The sequence below is a fragment of the Mus caroli genome, unplaced genomic scaffold, assembly GCF_978045245.1.
Source record: "Mus caroli unplaced genomic scaffold, Mus_caroli_1 scaffold_13, whole genome shotgun sequence".
NCBI classification, from domain to species: Eukaryota; Metazoa; Chordata; class Mammalia; order Rodentia; family Muridae; genus Mus; species Mus caroli.
This window is the reverse complement of record NW_028227268.1, coordinates 117,418,514-117,439,400: the sequence shown is the minus strand read 5'-3', so window position 1 is coordinate 117,439,400 and position 20,887 is coordinate 117,418,514. Positions and strand designations below refer to the sequence as shown.

Here is a 20,887-nt window from a genome sequence, read left to right as displayed (position 1 = left end):
CACAGGCTGCCCAACAGATGCTTGGACAGATACAGGTGGCAGGCCAGGTGTTGGCAGCACAGACACTGGGGTGTCAAGTGAGGGACACAGACCCAACGACACGGAGGAGGCAGGACTGGGGCATAGCAGACCTCAGTGGTACCCAATGAGAAAAGCCAAAAGGCCTTCTGGGCAGAGGACCTTAGAGGTAAGGACAGAAGCTGGACCCTCGCCAGCTTGGAGGAAAGGGGCTGAGGGCCGGTGAAGAAGGAGGCGGCTTTCTGTAGAATGAGGGTGGCACTCAGACACCGTCTTCCCTAGAGAAGAATGTCTCACCTGAGAAATTCCGTGTGGCCAGCATAGTGGTGAGGATGGCTCCCTATGAAGAAGCAGAGCCAGGGTCACCCTGTTAGTGTCTGTCTCTGCCCCCAGCTTACAAGTTCAGCTTACCAGAGAAGTAAGACTTCCGGAGCCTCTAGCACTAAGGCAAGTCACACGCCCATAGTTAAAGCTCACACTACCCACAAATCACAGCGTCCAGACTCCTGAGAAGTGGGCGTGGCCAGGAAGGACTGCCACCATGATACCTAGCAAAGGGGTTCTTGTCCTTCCTAAATGCTGTGGCACCTTAATATAGTTCCTCATGTCACAGTGACGCTTGGCCACAAAGTTATCTCGTTACCACTTCATCACTGTAATCTTGCTACTGTTGTGTTGTGAATGACATGCGGAACATCTGATATGTGACCCACTAAAGGGTCTTGACCCACAAGTTGAGAACCATTCCTTTAACAGACCCGGGGCAGTCACGGTTGTCCTCAATGCTTTGGAGAAGCTAATCAAGCAATGGCTCCCGAGTCTAATCCTGTCCTTGACTGGCCAGCAACTATCAGGATCGGTTCTGTCCACTTGCCTCCCTAACCTGCTGGGCCCACCAGGACCCTTCTGCTCTGCCCTTTACCAAACCTGCTCTGGCCCAATACTCCTTTAGCCCTCAGGGTGATGAAGCGACCAGCTCTGTACCCAGGGCCAAGCTCAACCCTCTGAGCTGTGCCAGCATCTGAAATCCTCTGGTCTGGACTTGCAAACAGGCATTTGGGGGTTTCTCCTGCTTCCTCTTCTGCAGGTCCTACTGACACCCTTACTTCCAGCATGGAGCCCACCAGGACGCAGGGTTGGGGACTGAGTCTCGCCTACCTTGAGCTTCCTCCTTGCATTGAACTTCTTCAGACATTCCACAGTCTCCTGTCTGTGCATCATAGAGGCCACAGTGGAACGTTGCTGTTGGGAGAAGGGAAGTCACAGGGCAGTGAGGATCATCAGAGGCGTCAGTCTTGTCCCCAGAGGCTTAGGAGAGAGGTTCAAGGTGGTGGCACTCTAGGGCCAGCCACAATGACAATGAGAGATCGATCACTCGTTCCCACCTGCGGTCCCCAACTTATTTCCAAGTTCAAGTCTTGTCCTTCACAGACCAGGGGAGTGGTCAGACATAAGGTACAGAAGCCCAGGGCCATCTTGGGGGCCCTGGATATACCCACTAGGAACTGGTCCCTAGAGTTTGCCAAGAATGACTTACGCAGACCCATGGGTGCTTCAGGGCCTCATGGGCCGTGATGCGCTTGGCAGGGTTGATGGTCAGCATCTGGTTGATGAGGTTTTTGGCTTCAGGAGTAACGGTGTCCCACTCAGGGGATGGGAACTACAGAAGGAAGCGGGGCACAGGGCAAGGCTGAAGCCCCTCCCCCGGGCAGAGGCCATGGAGAGGAGGGGAGACCCAGGGTGCGGCAGTCCCCACCCTCCACGCCGGCGCCCACTCACATCATACGCCCCAGCCTTGATCTGCTGGTACAGCTTGTGTTGGTCCTCATCCCAGAAAGGTGGGTAGCCCACCAGCAGGATATACAGGATCACCCCTGTGGATGGGGAGGTGAGCAGCATAGCCCTGGGGGCCCCAGGGTCAGTCCTCAGTGTCCCTTTGCGCCCCTCCACCACGGGGAGGACGGCACAAACGGCCTCTGATCCCTGCTCCATCTCCACCCTATGTCACTAGGGAGCCTGGCCAGCCGCCTCTGCTGTATCCCCACCAGAAAGAGAAGAGCCCACCTAAGGAGCCACCTTGCCCTGTGGTCTGACAGCCCCTGGTCCCTGTATCCTGGTGTCCACTTGCTCTGGGCACAGACCTATAATGAGCACAGGCAGACAAACATAATGGCCTGGGGCACATTGGTAAATGTAGTCACGGTGAGAGGTCCCTGCTAAGGCAGCCCAGAGGCAGGGATGACACACATACTTGGCTCAGGGCAGGGTAAGCCAGCCACCTGCACGCTGCAGGGCAGAGGGAACGATTCCGAAAACACTACCACACACTCACCATGCAACCCAGTCACCTCTTCACACACAGGTCTTACCGCATGCCCAGATGTCCACGGGTTTGCCGTAGGCCTCCTTCCGAAGGACCTCGGGAGACAGGTAGCCTGGCGTTCCCGCAAATCCTATCGAAGGGGAAGGGACCATGAAGGGCCATGAGGAGCTGCCAGTACCCTCTACCTGCCCCCTGACACTCACCAAACCATGCCTGCTGGTCTCCCTGAACCTCGATGGCCAGGCCGAAGTCTGCCAGCTTCACTGCGGCACCTTTGCATTTGCTGGCCAGAAGCAGGTTCTCGGGCTACAGGGAGAGAGCCGTCAGGCCACAGCGCAGTTGTAAGGGGCGGGCACAAAACAGAGACAGACAGCAGCAGTTTGCTGGACAGGGAGGCACAGCGTGCCTCCCAACATGGAGGTCCTCTCTGGGGACAAGGATGGCAGCCCCAGTCATTCAAAGGGAAGTTAGCTCTCAGTTTGAACTTGGGTACCTTGCTTCCTAAAATGAGAACAAAATCTCCAGTTCTCCCTCACAGACAACACAACAGCTCCATCGTTGGCCTGCAGGGCTGCCCCACTGATAGAGGTCAGTCTTGCCCCTCTCCTTTCTGACATGGTGGAGAGTCTAGGGACTTGGGCAGTGTTCTTCACAGGACATGGAGGAACACCTAAGCCCCACTCAGCTCCAGTCAGCACTACTACACGGGACAGGAAGGAGCCACGGTCGCTTAGTCCTGTGCATCCACAAGTGGGGAAAGCGTCCTCATGGACAATCATTCCTGGTTCAGCTGCAGGGATATTTGTTTTGTCCTGAAGAAGTGGCCAGAGAGGCTGTTGTCTCTGAGTTGTTGAAGGCCTAAGAGACCCCTCTGCAATTTGCTTTCCCTGGCCTTTCTGTCTAACCTGTAACCCCAGCAGCGTGTCCCGGCAGCTCTGGGCACCAATCAGGAAGTTCCTGGCTTCTGACCACCAGGGGACTCTTCAGCTCTCAGCACAGAGGTGCCTCACCTCTGGGACCATGGACTGCCATGGCCTGCTTTGTTATCCATCTCAGAGACTTTACATGGCTTAATGTGATTCCTGGAACCCAAGTATGCCTGCCCACCTACACAGAAAGACACAAGCTTCCTGAGTTGGGTCTCCGGGCCCACGGCAGACCAGAGCTTCACAAGTACTCGAGCTGTGAGTGTGAAGTCAGCAAGCCCAAGGCTACAGATCTCCTAAAACTCCCTCCCCTCTGGTGATAGGCAGGGTTCACGCCCAGCCTTGCCCATTTTCACTTAGCCATTGTGAGCATGGCAGGGGCCCCGGGCTCTCTGCTCCTGCACTGGAAATGTGTCAATCACGTGGGAGCTCTAGAAGGCGCAAGGCAGGAAAGTCTGGGACCTTGGAGGAGGCAGCAGTCAGGCCGCAGAGGCTGAGCTGTACTCTGGCTCCTTCACAACCACTCTCTGAGACATGGCCTACACATGCTCTCTCCTGCCTTGTCCTGACTGTGTAGCTTCAACCTAGCACTGTGTCATCTGTGGGTCTGCCTCATCAAGATGGTGGGACCTCCTCCAGGAAAGGAGGGGCGCTCCATTTTCTCAAAAGGAAGATCTTGTTTGCCCAGACCTGGAGATGTAGGGAACACATACTTCTCTGCCTTAGCTTCTGTGGTAACTCTCTGCAAGTGTAGTGCCCGCACCTCATTTAATTAGTGACAAAGACCCCCTTGTCTCAGGGGTCTTGTGCACCGCTAGCCCAGATAAAACAGAGCAGGGTGCTCAAGGAAACAAGGACACATGGTGAGATAGAGGGGACATCCTACTCTGTGTGATACCCTTCCCAGAACAGCAGCAAAGACTGATCCCTAGCCTATGGCCTAAGAAAGGAGTGATCACCCCAGTTAGCACTGAGGCTCAGGGGAAGGTCGGCCTTAAAGACATTCAGGCCAGGACTGGCATCTATAGTGTCCCCAAACAGGTGGATTCAGCAAGCGGCTGAAGCAGACCTTGGAAAAGTAGAGGTTACAAGCAAGAAGGGGGTGGGGGATGGGGTCTATAGAAAGCTCAGAGCCATTAGTTGTTTTCTCATGAGGCAGGGTCTCATGTAACTTGGCTGCCCTCAGTGCTATGTACCCTAGGCTATCCTTGAACCCCTGACCCTCTTGCCTCAGTTTCCTAGGCACTGGAATTAAAGGGATGAGCCATCACACCGAGCGACAGATTTTCTTTTGAACAGAACCTAGATCCCATAGTCTAGCTGTGGGCATCATAGAATTGGAAAGAGAGATCTGAGAGGAGTTGGCTAAGCCTGTCTGCTCCTGCTCTCCCCACCCACATCCGGAGCCTTGAGAGCTCCATCTTGGCAGGGGACTAGAAAGTGAGAATCTGAGTGTACCTCAGTTAACTGGACGGTTCCAGAAGTGATGGGGATGCTGGGTTGTAACTGTGCGGCTACATGTCATCTGTGCACACACCTGCATGTACACACCCAGCTATTTACGCATGCACTCATGCCTCTATGTACACACATGTGCACATGGCTTTGCCCAGACACAAACACACATGCACTCACACTTTTTTGTGCAAGCACATAGTATGCACACACACCTTCCACACACACCTCTCCCTCGTACTCCACACCTCATTTTACATGGTCGGTAGGTGTGGGTAACAACCTGTCACAGAGCAGAGAAGAAACTCACCTTGAGGTCTCTGTGGACGACCCCCATTTGATGACAATGGAGAACAGCTTCCAGGATCTGCTGGATGCAGTGACTATAGCAAACAGCAGACAAGTTAGTTGCGTGGTCCTGGGGTGGCCAGGGAGGGGAGCAGCAAAGGAAGCATGGGGAAGGCAGGAGTGCTGTGGGAGACTGGGGTTCAATCTCCAGGCTGGAGGGGGCAAGGATGATGAGGGAAACCATGGCAGAAGGAGATGCTGGCTACAAGGAAGTCCTTCCTCAGCCCCAAGGCCAGCTCTTCTAGTCCTTGCTCTGCCTCCCCTGCTGGGCCCAACTGTGCTTAGAAATCAGAACCGGATCCACAGCAGTAACTCTGAAGGGACACTCTGGTTTCCTGCTTACCTGGGCTGAGTTAGGCTAAACGGACCATAAGCTGTGGGTAGAGATGCCTGTTGTAAGTGAGGGCTGTGGGCAGGAGCATGGGCGCCAGGTATGTGGATAAGCCTGCCTGCTTTGAAGTGGCAACACTGCATTACTGCTTCTGCATCTCAGTAGATACGGTGCCTGGGTATCCACCAGTCCAGCCTTATCCATGTGAAGACATCTATTGGGCAGGGTGCCTCGCTGGCCAGGGGACAGCTTGAGCACAGGTGTCCCCTCTGTTCTATTGGTGGCAGTCCCGGGTCCTTCCTGTCCTTCCACACAACAGGCTCAGGGCCACCAGCCCCAAGGATGCAGAGGTTCTGTAGCCTAGCAGCCCCTGGAGCCAGATATGAGTCACATGGGACCTCACCCTAGAGACAGTGGTGTGACCAAAGGTTGGCTTCCCTGGGGTATGAAAACCACCCTTCTCAAACAGTACCCCCTCACCCCCACGTCTGGCCCCATGGGGACATGACCAGCACGGCACTGTGAACGATATTCACACGAAGCTCACCCTTGACATCTGATGGATATGAACCTGAGGTTTGTGAGTTCAGAAAGAACCAAGTCCAACTTGTGGGAGGCAATCTTCCAGTATGTTACCACCCCTCGCCTGCATGGGGGCCTTGAAACCCTGTCTTCCCAGCTTTCTCCCAGGGTCCACCTTGGCCCCTTTCCTGTGTCACCATAAGAAACTGCCATTTCTCATGACATTCTATTCTGCCTGGCACCATACCTTATCTTTGTCCCCAAGAGAGTCCAGCACTTGTCACTCAGGGTGATGCCCAGTCCCATGCAGGATAGGGGACAACTGTGTTCATGGCAAGGCCTGTAGGACTGGACACAGAATGTCTCCGCCAGGTGAGCAGAGTTCAGTCTTCCCATAGGCCAAACCCACATACACCGGAACCAACGGGGCACAGCTGTAAGTTCAAGATATTTTCCCCAGCCCTGCCGGGTGCAAAGGGCCTATACTGAGTTGGCCAATGGCCAACGGGCCTCTCAGACTATATGAATGGAGAGGGTCCTGTGGCCCTATTTAGAGAAAATTAGAGCCACAGACTATCGGTCTCCAGCCGCGTCTGTGGTCTGCATAGCCCCCAGTTGGCTGATCTCCCTTCGATCTGGGACATTCTTCCAAAGGATTGATCTATGTGCAGCCACGGTCACTGGGAAGTGCCATCTGCCTATGCCACCACATGGGTCCAGCCTGCTCCATGCACTGAGAGAATGCTGAGGGGCAGAGTTGGCACCTTCCTCAGGCACAGTTTTCAGAGAGCCCATTTCAAGTCCAGCGAAGGCTCTAAGGCAAGGCCCTGAGGTCTTACCCTCCATGATAACACCGTCAGCATGTGCCTAGCAGTACACACTTTTCTGCCCTCCTGTCCCTCAGGCATCCTTCCTGGTGCCGCTGGGCCTACTAGGAAGCCTCTTTTGGTGCCCAGAGGCTCCAGCCCATGCTGCTGGGCTAGTGAGCTTCCCTTTCTGGCATAGGCTGGTCCTCACACAGGTGGAAGTTCCTCATGGCTGCCACAGCCACCCTGAGAGGGTCACTAGTACTACAGAATAAGCTGGTGGGCAAGACAAGGCTCTCCAAGAGAACGTGGTGCCAAGCTGTAGGAGGGAAAGTGACAACAGGGACCTGTGGCAAGCTAGGGCACTTACCCAGCCAGAGAATAGCGGCTCAGGGAACTCTCTTTAGGGACTTTTCTCTCACGCTGCTGTGGCCCATGCTACCTCCATCACCAGGGCATCAATACTGTCTTAGTGTCTTACTTTGGGAGTCACTCTGTGGCCTGAATCCCCATCAGGCAGCATTGTGGACACTGGCTAGCTCCTGACATGATTCTCAGCTTGAGACCTGGTCAGCATCACAGTGGCTAGGACCACGGGTACATGCTGCCGTGCCTGGCTTCTGAGACTTGCAAGAATACATCTGTGTTCCAAACTTTGTTTTCCTTGGTTTGTAAAAGGACTTAGCCACCTCTAAGTTTCCCCCACAAGCTCCAAACTAAAAGCCCTGCGTCTCTCTAAAAGGAATCTCCAGCTTCCTTAGACAGAAATGGGTTCAGAAAAGCCCCTCTGGTCTGCCTTCCTGCTCTTGGTATTAGGGATCTGCTTTCACTGTCTGGCCAGATGGTGTCAGCTCATCTCTCAGGTGCTTTCTCTCAACTTGAGCTCAAATTTTTCCTATAGTCAGTGTTGGGATCCACCGTGGGGTGGGTCAATGGCTGTGCAGTAACAACCCGCAGGGGCAACCCAATCAGACTCCTCATTAGGCACCAAAGCCTGAAGCAGAAGCAGAAAGGTCCAGCCAACAGGCCGCAGGGATCTGAATCCTGGCTGTGTGTTCTCCCTCCTCAGGGTAGGGAACAGCCCCATTGAGAAAGAAGCCTGGACCACAGAGTACCAGCCCCTAGGTCCAGGGGCTGTCATACAAGTGGGGTGTAGCCTCTTCATGGAGATTCGGCGTGTGCTCTCCGTGTTTCTCAGGACTCAAGCTTCCCGCCTTTCCTCACAGTCTGACTACTGAGCATGCACCTCCCTTGGATCCCTAAATACCGGAGAGACAAAGCCCATGTCTGCTTGGCCAGGGATAGGTCCAGGAAACCTTAAACACTTGAGACACTCTCTACATAGCATTTCCCTGGGAAGCGGCAGGGGCTCCTGTCCTCTGGGAAGGCATGGAGGTGCCTGGCAAGGACACGGAGCTACTTTCCTCCCTCAGCCTACAGGTTCCTATGACCCGAATAGGCTAAGAGCGTGGGACTCGGCCACTCCCCGGCTTGAGCCCTCCTGGACCCAACAGGTCTTGACAGGATTGCCTACCCTATTTCTCCATTGCCTGTAGCAAGAAGGTCCAGAAATGGGGCTGGAGGGTTTGATATAGGCCAGGCACCTTAGAGCCACCAGAGGGCGCTGCGGACCTTTCAGAGATAGACTGAGGCTGGAGCCAGTATGTGACCCTGGAGGGATACCAGGCCTGTGTTCTTGAGGTGAGCCCTGACCCCAGTGGTAGAAGCAGTCCCCTAGGTTGGAGGACAAAGCTTACAGGGAACCCCACGCCACATGGGGTTATGGGAATAGAGGAGGGCCTAGGCTGGAAAACTTTGATAAGGCGAGAGGATTATCATATTCCCCCACCACCACACACACCACACACACACACACACACACACACACACACACACACACACAGGTTCCTTGGCAAGGGTGTGGCTTCCCAGCCTAGTGACCTATCATTGCAGGTCAGGGAAAGGGACTCCCTCTCTCTTTCTGTGTCTCTTTAAGTAGAATATAAAGAAAAATAAATACATTTTCCTCTGGTCAACAGGACAGACCTTTTCTAAGATGTTTTGCTAAACAGAACGTTTTTCCAAGGGCAGTCTTTGAAATGATTCAGTGCCCTTAGTTTCCTGAGACTGAGAATTGGGGACACATGCTTGTCCCACCCTGTCCTTCTCTATGGCTTGGCCTCTGCTGCCTGGCTTCATGGGGAAGACCTAAGAGGCCACGATGAGCCAGGATGTTCATGGCTCCCCACAGGGACTCGGGCCTGCAGTGAAAAGCAAGACTTTCTCCTAGTGAAGGATCATGTTACATACTGCTCATGTAAGTAATATTCATTTTTCTCAATTGGAGATATAATGCATACTCGTTAAAATAGACAAGATAGAAAATTTAATACCACCCATAACTTGACTCCTTGGAAAGGACCCCCGCATCCCTCTGTCCCTGCCTTTAAATGCATAACTATCTCTGCGGCCAAGCAGTGGTAGACAGGGCCCACAAGCAGAGAGTGACCCAGGGAGTGACCACCCACAGCCATCCCTGAGATAAGACACAGTCAGGATAGCACCTGACATGGGCCCCAGGAGCCTTTCCAGAGACAGATCCATCCTTGCCTCAGCTGACACCCTTCAGTCTGGTCCCTAGCACCGTGTCATACACAGGCCTCTCTGGGTCATCACCCTCCACTGCCCTGGCAAAGACTGGCCTAGAGAGAGACTACCCAAACAACCATGAAGAATCTAGACCTGGGTAGAATCCTAGTTCCTCCACTCACCTGCACACCAGAGACCCAAGGACCCAGGGCTCAGTCCTCTGACTGGCATCCTGGCTGGGAATACAAATGGCCCCTTGGCCCTGAACTAAGGTTTCATGTGTCCCTGGCCTCTTCCCACTGCCCTGGAGCGAGGTGGACACTCGTTCAGGAGCTTTTCGAGGAGAACCAGCGGTGGCTTTTCTAGCAGAGGTACCAGTACAGTGTGCTTGGACTGGTCGGGCCCACAGTGGCTCTGGGAGGTCACAGTGCATGGGGATTGGTTCCTGGCCTGTCTTTCTTAGAAAGTCACATTGCGTGCTTATCAGTGGGAAGCTAATGGACTGTGGATGGGATGCCCAAGAGAAAAGCAGGATGGCGCCCAGGGCACCTCCCCTTTACCATTCCAAGAAGGGAGCCTCTCTATGTGCAGGCTGGGCGGCCCCCTACCCGGCCCACACCTCTGTGTTGACACTCTTACTCAGCTGACCTCTGAGGGACTATGGAAATGACAGTGACACACAAGACAAACGTGGGTTACAGAAGGGGCAGGCGTGGCACTAATGAGGAAAGAGCCAAAGGTTAGGAAAGGGAAGCATGGCGTGAAGCTCTACACCCACCTGGCATCAGCCTCACTGTAGTACTCTCTTGCCACGATGTCTTCAAAGAGCTCCCCACCAGTGACCCTACAAGGGAAGCACATGGTCACCGACCCTGGAGATCCTCATCACCTGATAACCCATCACTGTCACCACCATTATCTATCATCACCACTGCCACCACTGTGACCACTGTCACACCAGCACTGCCACCATAACCACCACAGTCATCACCATGACCACCACAATCATTGCCATCACCACCACCATGGCCACCACAGTCATCACCATCACCATGACCACCACAGTCACCACCATTACTCCATGACCACCACAATCATTGCCATCACCACCACCATGGCCACCACAGTCATCACCATCACCATGACCACCACAATCATCACCATCACAATCATTGCCATCACCATCACCATGGCCACCACAGTCACCACCATCACCATGATCACCACAGTCATTGCCGTCACCGCCACCATGACCACCACAGTCATTGTCATCACTGTCACCATGACCACCACAGCCACTACTGCCATCACCATCATGGCCACCACAGTCATTGCCATCACCATCACCATGACCACCACAGTCATCACCACCACCACATTTATCACCATCACCATGACCATGGCCACCACAGTCACCACCATCACAATGACCACCACAGTAATCACCACCACTGCCATCATGACCACCACAGTCATTGCCACCACTGCCACCATGACCACCACAGTCATTAATTACCATCACTACCACCATGAACACCACAGTCATCACCATCAGCATCACCATGACCACCACACCCACCACCATCATCACCACTATGGCCACCACAGTCATCACCACCACCATGACCACCACAGTCATCACCATCACCATCACCATGGCCACCATAGCCACCACCATCACTGTCACCATGACCACCACAGTCATCACCATCACTGTCACCATGGTCACCACAGTCATCACCATCACCGTCACTTCCTCCATCACTGTTCTCATGTCATCTTCATTATATCACCATGACCATCACCATAGCTGCCATCATCACTAACACCTCATCATTGCTACAGCCACCAGTGCTACTGTTACCTTCACCATTGTCATCGCTGCTACCATCTCACCATCATGACTACCATCACTATTCCATCATTACCATCATCTCCATCCTTACACACACACACCAATAGTGACAACTTATCAAAGGCATACTCATTCACCATCATGGAATGTTTCCTTCTTCACACCTGTTTCCTGAGAAAATTGAGTTTCTTTACACCTAAGTGGGCTTCACACCTATGTAAGCACATGAGTTTGCTGAGCCAGGGCTTCCCAGGGTTACACTCAGCTTTGTGAACCTTAATCCTAGGTCTGAGACTATCTGGCTCCCCCTATTCAATGCTCTGCTCTCTTGAGCCAGATCTGAGGCATCACAGAGTGGATTTATTGCCTGTATCTGGCCTCCATGGTGGGCTGAGGGCTTGAAAGACTTGAATTCCTGTCCCCATGAGACCATAGACAACATAGGTAGTGTACTCTACCCACACACCCTCCTGCCCTTTGTCTCTGTCTCCATACATCAAATGCCCATGGCAAAGCAACACTGTAAATGTGTGGTTTACACATATGTGGACCAGGAGAGTCTGTCCAGCAGTAGCCCATGTAAGGGGCTGTTATCCCCAGTGCTGTGTGATCGACAGTTTGAGCCTCTACACAAAAGAAAATTCTTGAACCAGGCTTTGAAAACTCAAATCTGGGCAGAAAAAATGGTGTAAGGCCAATGTATCTTGGTGCAGAACTGTAGTTCAAAGGATATCCTTGGTTTGCCAGATCTGTGCCAGGGCCAGGCTCCCTGAGTTACTGCATGTGTTCAGGCACTGGTGCGTTGGTGTGTGGACACCAGGGTCATCTCTTGGTCCAGAGTCACGGGACAGGAAGCTGGGCCTCTACTGAGCTGGGTGCCATGGGGGAGATGTGCAGTCACTGTTGGAAGCCCTGCTCTGTAACTTCCATGGTGTGTATCAGCCACCTCCCCAGACCTGCAGGGCTCTCAGCTGACAAGGCCTTGAGGCCTGCTGGGGGGCTACCAAACCACCTCAGAACCTGCAACCCTGGAGGCTCTGGAGGGATGGGGGGTCCAGACCCACCTCCTCAGTCTCTCCCTGCAGCTGTCTGCCTGGCATGTGTTGAGAGGTCTGAGAGATAAATGTGTCACATATACACATCCCTCCCTCCCCCACCCTCTCTTTCCTTCTTGGCTCCTGAAACAAGTGCAGCCATCCATTGGTCATCAGGGGCCCTGGGCATGACCACCCTCAGCCCACAGGCCTCTGTTTCTTGAGAAGAAGGGTGGTAAAAGTGATTTTGAGGCACACAGGGGGAAAGTGAACCCACCCCACCTCAAGCCACAGGACTGGTGTCTCAGCACAGATTCAATCAGACTGCGGCCTGTTATCTAACAGATCACTCTAGGCAGGGTCTTGTGGGACACACAGGGGTAGCTGAGAAGTAAACAAAGCCCATGCAGGGGCAGCCTAGCTCTTCACCAGAAGATGCTACAAGGCAGAGAATGCTAAGGCCTGCATGCCCAATGGCCCAGACATCTGTCAGGCTGTTTGAGGGAGGAAGGGCTGAGAGGTGGCCCTAGGAAGGCTCCTCCTGTTCCCATTCAGCCTGTTGCTCAAGGGCAGCCAGAGGGCATGGGGTAACCATGGTAACGGTACCAGAGCCAGGTTTCCCTGGCTGTGCAGTCTGGAGGCCACCAGGACAAACCAAAGCCCCTGGGCCCCCACCCAGCCCAGGGTCCTGCAGCAGCCCTGATTCACAGACAGCTAAATATAGTGCTGCTTAGCAGGGGCTGCCAAGAGTAAAGGGAGATGAGATCATCGCTTCTAAATCCGGCAGGAAGTGAGAGGCGGAGTTGGCCCCGAACGCCTTCTCACTCAGCTACAGCACACACAGACACACACACACACACACACACACACACACACACACTCATGCAAGCACACTCACACACACACAGAGGCCTGTATCTCCAAAACACACCCAGTCACACTTTGAAAACAGACATGCACGTACACTCATGGACTTTACACAAAGCATCTCTGTGCTTGCTCTAAGCTCTACACATATGCGTGCACATGCATCCTTCCACCTTACAAACACGCATGCTCACATCAGCTAGCTGTGCCCCCAACCCAGCATGGCAGGCCTCAGAAGGGAGGGAGGTGAATGGCTGCTCTCCCTAGTCTTCCCTCTACTGCCCCAACTGACAGGCTTTCTGCACAGTTGGCGTCCTCAGCATGTCACACTCAGACTGGGTAAAAACCCGTGCACAGCCACATCAGCGCTGGCTAGGCTGCATGTGGCTGGGAATGAGGTGACCCCTGCAGAGGTGCATTCGGAGTGTCCTGATGTGGGGACAGGCCTGCTCCTGAATCTGAGGAGGCTGTGGGCCCCATGCTGGGAGTGAAAGAAAGGTGAGGGTCCTTGGATTTGGCACTTACAGATCAAAGACCAGGTAGTGGAAGCCCTCTTCAGAGATGCTGTCATGGAGGCGTACTGCAGGGACAGAGAAGTCATGAGGAGCAGGAGGTAGCCCAGGATATTCCCTACTGCCCACTGCCACCCTGTCAGGGCCCACCCAGCACCAGTGCTGCACGCCTGGGGCAGGGAACCTGTCTCTGTGGCCCACAGGGTCTCTCCCAAGACAAGGAGGCTGCCTGGGTCTGGGGGAAGATATGAGCTGACTTGAGGTGCTGCATGCTGAGCCAGAGGGAACATCACGGAGCCCTGAGGGAGCACCATAGAGCTCTGAGGGAGAACCACAGAGCCCTGAGGGAGCACCATAGAGCCCTGAGGGAGCACCATAGAGCCCTGAGGGAGAACCACAGAGCCCTGAGGGAGCACCATAGAGCCCTGAGGGAGCACCATGGAGCTCTAGGCAGCACCTTGCCCTTCCACTGGCCCCTTTCTGTTCTCCTATTTCCCCTACCATGGGGAAACACAGCAAAGGCTCACTGCTGAGCCCTAACAGGAGCCATGTCTTCATGGGAGAGGTTTCTGTAGGAAACAAACCGATTTTCCTGTCCTCAGCAGGACAGGGCCTCCACTGAGAAGGATTACCAGGTGAGGTATATTTCAGAGGCTCAGACCTTGACTTCTGTCTCCTTTTGGCCAGTGGGATCCAATAGTCTCCCTCTCTCTGGCCCTCTTACCATACCAGTTGCTGAACTTGTATTCAGTTCTGTCTGGACTGGGCTGGGGCTGATGGGCTCTGAGGAATGATGGCGATGGTGGGAGGGAGCTGCCAGGTCTCGGCTTGGGGCTGTACTCTGCACCAAGCAGTAAAGATTTTCTAGGAATGAGTCACTCGGGCCCTGCTCTCCCACCTGCAGATCCTGCCCTTTGCTAGAACAGCAATGCATGCCAGGGCTGTTCTGAGCACCTTGCTCACCAACCACCCCTGCAGGCTGCAGAAAAGGGATCGGCAGCAGAGAGGTTGCCAAGCAGCAGAGGGCACACAGCCTACAGTGAGTCTGTGGGAGCAGGGGTCTGGCTCCAGCGAGTGCGCTGGACTAGTCCTGGTCTTGGTGCTCTTGGGATCTTAAGTTCTTGCTGTATTCCACCACCCAAGACTGGGCCACGAGGCTGGAGAGTGAAGAGCAGCTACCTTCTCCCTGGTCCCACAGGACTCCAGGACCTCAGGCAGAAACAGCCCACACAAGTCCTGCTCCTGGCACCCTCCTCTCTGTCCTAGTTTCTAGCTAGCTGCTGGCACCCTCCTTCCTGGCACTAGGCTTCCCAGGCGCCATTCTGATAGTATCCTCATGCCTAGGAATTCCGATCTGTCCTGTGCCCCAACTTGGTTTCCAGGCGCCTTAATCCCATGATGCATTTCACCTCATGTATACCTTTAGCACACCAGGCCCCAGGCCCTCAATAGAGACAGGAAATGGGATACCTGCTGTGGCCACCACAGTAGCCGTGTGAATTGGGAGGGACACCCCACTTACCTGAGCCCAGTCTGCAGCTCTGTAAAATGGAAGAACCCCCTGTCTGTAGGGTGCTGTAAATTGTGTTCCTATGTGAAACAGTGAGCAATCCCTGAGCCACAGCCCTATGTCTGTCACTGTTGTCACTGTGGTATAACAAACACCAGATGACTGAGGCTCAGAGTCTGAGGCCACTTAGGGACCTGGGGTGTTTTCTGAAACCCATGGCAGTGGCCTAGAAGCAGCCACTATGGACGCAGGTCCTTATATTTCTCCTCCATTTCCTGGCTCTAAGCTTACTAGCATAGCTTTCTCGACCTTCCCCAACCCATCCTCTGGGACCCACATCCTGGTTATCTCTCTGGGCTATCAGAGCCTCTTAGTGAGGACAAATCTGTTCTACTTGGCTCCCTAGACTCTATATCTACCTGGGCCTCCACTCTGTCCAGGCTGATCTGTGTCTGAGGTCCTGGTGCCTGCTGGCAACCTCCTTCTAGGAGCTGCCAACAAAACCCCGAGGCTGAGCCAGGACACATTCTTCTGGCTTCTTCCTCCTGGGGGCGGCCAATCAGGGTGGCCTGTCTGAGATGACCCAGCTGCCTTCCCTCTGGGACATGCCACTCTGAGCAGACAAGGGTCCCAGCAGTCCCAGGGGGCCTTCTTCCATCTATCCCTGAAGGCAGTGCTCCAAGAAGGCCTAACTAGCCCTTGGAGTTACCCCACTGCCTTCTAGGGTATCCAGGAAGGACTGCTGGAGGCTGTATGTCCTCACCCACCTACCTAGAGACCAAAGAGACTTGGCTCATCCTGACCAAAGAGATGTGTCCCATTTCCTCTCTAAGACTCAGTTTCCTCCCACAGAAGGAACTATGGGGTTCTGTTTGTGTGGAATGAAGGTAGTAGGGATGTGGACACCATTTTAAAAACAGGTGCTTATTTTACTGGCTTCAAAGAAACCTGAACCAGCACATCAGACTTGCGAGTTCACAGAAAAGGCTAAGGAAAACATGACAGAATTGTGACAAAATCTATTTAAGGACACAAAATAAATGGCACTTTGTGGCTGGTATACAGAGTAAGGTGGGTAGGTCCACCACATACAGCTTCTTGCCAGGACAGCCAGGAGGAAGGGTAGGGGTCAGGTGGCAAGCAGAAGACCTCACCCAGAGTCAACCTACCCACCTGAGTCTCCCAGGGGAAAGGAATTCAGGGGATGGCTATGTCCCTCTTCCTGTCCTGCTGTGGAACCTCCTACTGCTGGGGACCCCTTCCCTTCTGCTCAGCAGGGCTCAAGGGAACCCAAGCCAAGCTAGGGTTGTAGCTTCTGAGAGCAAAGGAGCTTGGAGCACCCGAACATTAGAAGATTTGAGGGGTCCTCTGCTGCAGGTCAAGTATGTGACATCAGTAGTGGGTTTGCTCTCAGATGTCCTGGCTGGAGCTTTTGCAAGCAACTCAAGTCAACCTGGACTGCTCCTCCTGGCACAAAAAAGGCAGGCATTTATAAACATGTGCTGAGTAATGAATGCAGGAGCCTTCCTGGGGATGTGGTTGAGCTCAGGGGCACATCCAGGTGAGGCCTACACCTGTCTGTGCTTAAGGATTAGCATCACAGATACTAACTTGATGGTAACAACCTAGTCTGGAAGCCCCTTCTCCTGCGGACCCTGTGTTGGGGGCACAGGGTCCAAGGTCACATAGGTTCTTCTGTTCATCACCTTCTTCTTCATCACCCCAGAGGGATGAGTTGGGCCTCTTCCCAAGAGGGGCATCTACTGGGAAAAGATTCTTGCTATTGCAAGTGACCTAATCAGATCTCCCCCCTCTCCCTCTCCACTGCAAAGGTTGGACCACACTCAGGGGGGCTGGAGCTACCCAGCCCTCTCTTTCACTCTGGAGGAGACTGGGCCACCCTTGAGCAAACACTGGGCCACGCCCTGTCTAGATGCCAGGGATCTGGCATCTGGGAGTTGAGGGACTGATTTTATTGCTGGTCCTGGGTAAGGCCACGAGCCTCATTCACAATGAGACAGCTCAGCAGGTAGAACCGGGACTCCAACCTCAGCTGCTCATCATGGTGGTGGCAAAATGCATCCTAAATCCTATGGTGCATTTTCTCCATGGGAGCTGATCGCCCTGGCTGTGGGCTTCAAATAGAGTATGTAGGACAGACACATACTAGATCCTCAGAAGGTGATGATCTTTGAGGTGGTTCCTCAAAGGGTTAAACAGGGTTCGCATGTGAGCAAAGCTGCCCCCAGATGTACACTCAGCAGACTGAAGGCAGGGACTCATACCTGTGTACCCCATCAGAGCAGCACCAATCACAATGGCCAAGAGGTGGAAGCAGCCCCAAGTGTCCATCAAGAGATGGATGGACAAACAAAATATCATTCAGCCATCAAAAGAAAGAAATTCTAGCTGGGTGTGATGAAACATGCCTTTAATTCTAGCACTTGGGAGGCAGAGGCAGATCTCTGAGTTCAAGGCCAGCCTGGTCTAGAGAGAGGGAGAGGGAGAGGGGGAGGGGGAGGGGAGGGGGAGGGGGAGGGAGAAAGAGTTCTGTAGGATACATAGAGAAACCCTGTCTCAAGAAGAAGAAAGTAGAAGAAAGAAGAAGGAAGAAGGTGATGGGGAAGGGGAAGAAGAGGAGAAGGAGGGGGAAGAGGAGGAGAGGGGGGAGGAGAAGGAGAAAGAGGAGAAGAAGGAGAAGGAGGAAGAGGAAGAGGAGGAAGGGGAGGAGGAGGAAGAGGAGAAGGAGAAAGTGACCCCAGAGCACAACACTCAGTGAAGTAAACCAGTCATGGAAGGACAGACAGTCATGGAAGGACAGACCATGTATGCCTCGGCTCCATTTCTATGAGGCTTTGAGATTGGTCAGTCACAGACACAGAAGCAAAATGTTGGGTCCAGGGACAGGGGGAGGAGAATGGGGAGTTGTTTAATGAGGAAGAGCTGACGGGGAAGAGGAAATGGTTTGGCTATAGGCAATGAGCCCACTGCACTGTAGATACAGTCAATGCCATAGAACTCTGTGTCTACACAGGAATATGTCACGTATTTCTTTATCATAATTTTGAAAGGCAGTATGTCCTTCACTTTCTCTTTCTGTCTTTGTCTCTATTTCTCTGTTTTGTCTCTGCATATTATGTTTGGAAGTGTCTCCCAAAGGCCCACCTGTCAAAGGCTCTATTCCAGCACCTGGCACAATGGAGAGATGGATTATTTAAGGGGTGAGGCCTGGTGAAAGGGAGTTGGGTCAGTGGAGACCCCCATCCTCTCGTCCTCTGACCCCCAGCTGCATGTGTGAGGTGAACAGGTCTCCTCTAACACTTGCTCCTACCAAAGGCCCAAAGCAACCAGGCCAGGAAATCATGGACTTTGTCCATGCGTGTATGCATGTTCACACATATGGGTGCACATGTATGTGTGTGGGTGCATGTGGAGGTCAGAGGTTGACACTGGGTGTCTTCCTCATTTACTCTCAGCCTTAATGAGTTCTCACTTGAACCCAGAATACACTGCTTCAGCCAGCCAGCTTGCTCTGGCATGGCCTGCCCCCTCCTCCTGAGCACTGGGCTCGTAGGCTGACATTGTGCCTGCTTGTCATGCCTGCCTTTACATGGGTGCTGGGGATCTGAGCCTCAGTCTCCTGTGAGAGATAAGCACTTTGCCCACCGAGCCACCTCTCCAGTCCCTGGACTGACATCTCTGTAGCAGTGAGCTAAGACATATTTCTCCTTACTTATTGATTAACTCACAGCAATGGACACTAACACTCTCTGTGTCTCTGTCTCTGTCTCTGTCTCTCTGTCTCTCTGTCTCTGTCTCTGTCTCTCTCTCTCTCTCTCTGTGTGTGTGTGTGTGTGTGTGTGTGTGTGTGTGTGTGTGTGATCACCTGCTTCGGAGGACCCTATTGCCATTTACAACGATGCTTACATGGCTCTGGGGGAAAAACCTAAGGAGTGGAACTGAGATCATAGAAGGAGCCATCTTGGAAATGAATCCCAAGGCTCCAGTCAAGCCCTGGATAGACACAGCCCAGACTGTATTCACCATTGCCTTAGGCAAGGTCAGGATGTTAGGCCTGCAGTTGGGGAGGAGCCTGGATTGATCAAGAGGGCCCTGTTCCTGATGCTGCTTTGAAATCCTTTTTAAAGTATTAATTTTTAAAATTAAACCCTTTAAAAATATTTCTGAGTGCTTTGCCTGCATGTATCTATGTATGCCAAGTATTTACCTGGTGCCAGAATCGGGCATTGGCTCTCCCTGGACCGGAATCATTAGGTGGTTGTGTACCGACTACTACATGGGTGTTGGAATCCAACTCAGGGCCTCCGCAGAGCAGCAAGTGCTCTTAAGCACTGAGCAACCCCTCTAGCCCTGATGTGAAAGTCTTAATAACTTTTAAACAGGGATGCACATTGGCACTTTGCAGAGGGTCCCACAAGTTCTGTAAGGCCTGCCAGCCGGCTCAGTTGCTTGAGAGAGCACAGACAACCCAGGCTGGTTGACAAAGACTTTGAGGTTGTTTGTTCTGCAGCACAGGTGGATACCATACTTGTGAAAACACTCTATGAAAGGGGGATATTTGTGTCCCCTTCCACCAGTAAAGTCTGCTCAGAGCATCTGAGTGGGACTTGATTAAGGCATCTGAAAAGAAACTTTGTAGTTGATGCTGCCTCCCCTAGGGGGAGTTTTTATTTTGAGTCACCTCATCCTACCAGGTCCCTGAGAGACAGGCAGAAGCATCTCCACTGTCATGGAGAACAGAGGGGTCCCATCCCTCATCAGCCTGCCACAGGCTGCTTCTGGACTGAACTCCCACCCAGAGCCACCTCCCCACCTGTCTCCCAGCACTTGCCAATGGTCCCACGGTGGCGTGTGGACAGCTTTCTGTATAGAAGTGAGGTTGAGGTGAGCAGAGTAAGGGCAGGCTAGGGGTAACTCTAGTAGTCCCCCCTCTCCTCCTCAGAGAGGGTTCCACAGGAGCCGCATAGTCTCAGGTCTGCCTTCTAGAATGTTCTGGTTTTGGGTCCTAATCTGACTGAAATGAAGCTGCTGCAAGGACTTCCAATGGTCCCTCCCCCCCCCCCCGCCCCCCGAGGCCACACAGGAAGCCAGAGTCAAGTCACTGCTCAGAACCCACTGGGAATCACATCAGGCTACTGGGAGACATCTTATTGAAGAACTAAACAAAATAACATAAAACACATCTGGGCATCCACTCACCCAAATAAGGCAGTTCATGAAAACACAGGCACAATGAGTTCTAGCTCTTGGTTGCTGCTTAGTTGGGAGTGGGTAAGCAAGCTTAGAGGTACTGATGGCGCTGAATTGGAATGTCATCGCCCATGATCTCCAAGAAGAGGTGCAGTGGTGAGGTGTCAGGCTCTTGGTACTCAGCTGCAGGCACCCAGTGGCATGGTCCTGCAGTCCTATAGTCACTGCTGAGACCCAGGTTCCTGGGCCTACCCAGACTTCCTAAGTCAGCTCTCCAGAGCAGGCCCAGGCACCTGCCTATCAAGAGGATAAGCTCTGTGTTGGGTGCAGTGGTGGGCACTTTTAATCAGAGCAGAGGAGACAGAGGTAGGTAGACCTCTATGAATTCAAGGACCCAGCAAGTTCAGGGCCAGCCAAGACAACATAGTGAGATATTGTCTTGAAAAACAAAAACGATGATGGAGCTCTGCGACTAAGAGACTAGGATCCATCAACTGGTGGTGAGATCCAGCCTCAGACGTGAAGGAGATATCTTTCCCCACGCGGCTATCAGGCTGGGCCGGTGGCCAGCCGAGGCTCT

The 20,887-nt window shown here is 53.3% G+C and overlaps 1 protein-coding gene across 8 annotated transcripts in view; it reads right to left on the bottom strand.

Moving 5' to 3' along the window:
* Camk2b (calcium/calmodulin dependent protein kinase II beta) overlaps positions 1–20,887 on the bottom strand; it is a 90,527-nt gene that overhangs the window by 18,145 nt on the left and 51,495 nt on the right. For all 8 annotated transcript variants that reach the window (XM_021178097.3, XM_021178099.3, XM_085829123.1 and 5 more), the window contains exons 4-12: positions 13,600–13,654; positions 10,097–10,162; positions 5,033–5,105; positions 2,545–2,647; positions 2,388–2,471; positions 1,798–1,892; positions 1,556–1,678; positions 1,177–1,260; positions 316–358 (exon numbers count right to left, since the gene is read on the bottom strand). In XM_021178097.3, the coding sequence (XP_021033756.1) occupies positions 316–358; positions 1,177–1,260; positions 1,556–1,678; positions 1,798–1,892; positions 2,388–2,471; positions 2,545–2,647; positions 5,033–5,105; positions 10,097–10,162; positions 13,600–13,654 (726 nt within the window). The remainder of the gene's footprint in view (positions 1–315; positions 359–1,176; positions 1,261–1,555; positions 1,679–1,797; positions 1,893–2,387; positions 2,472–2,544; positions 2,648–5,032; positions 5,106–10,096; positions 10,163–13,599; positions 13,655–20,887) is intronic.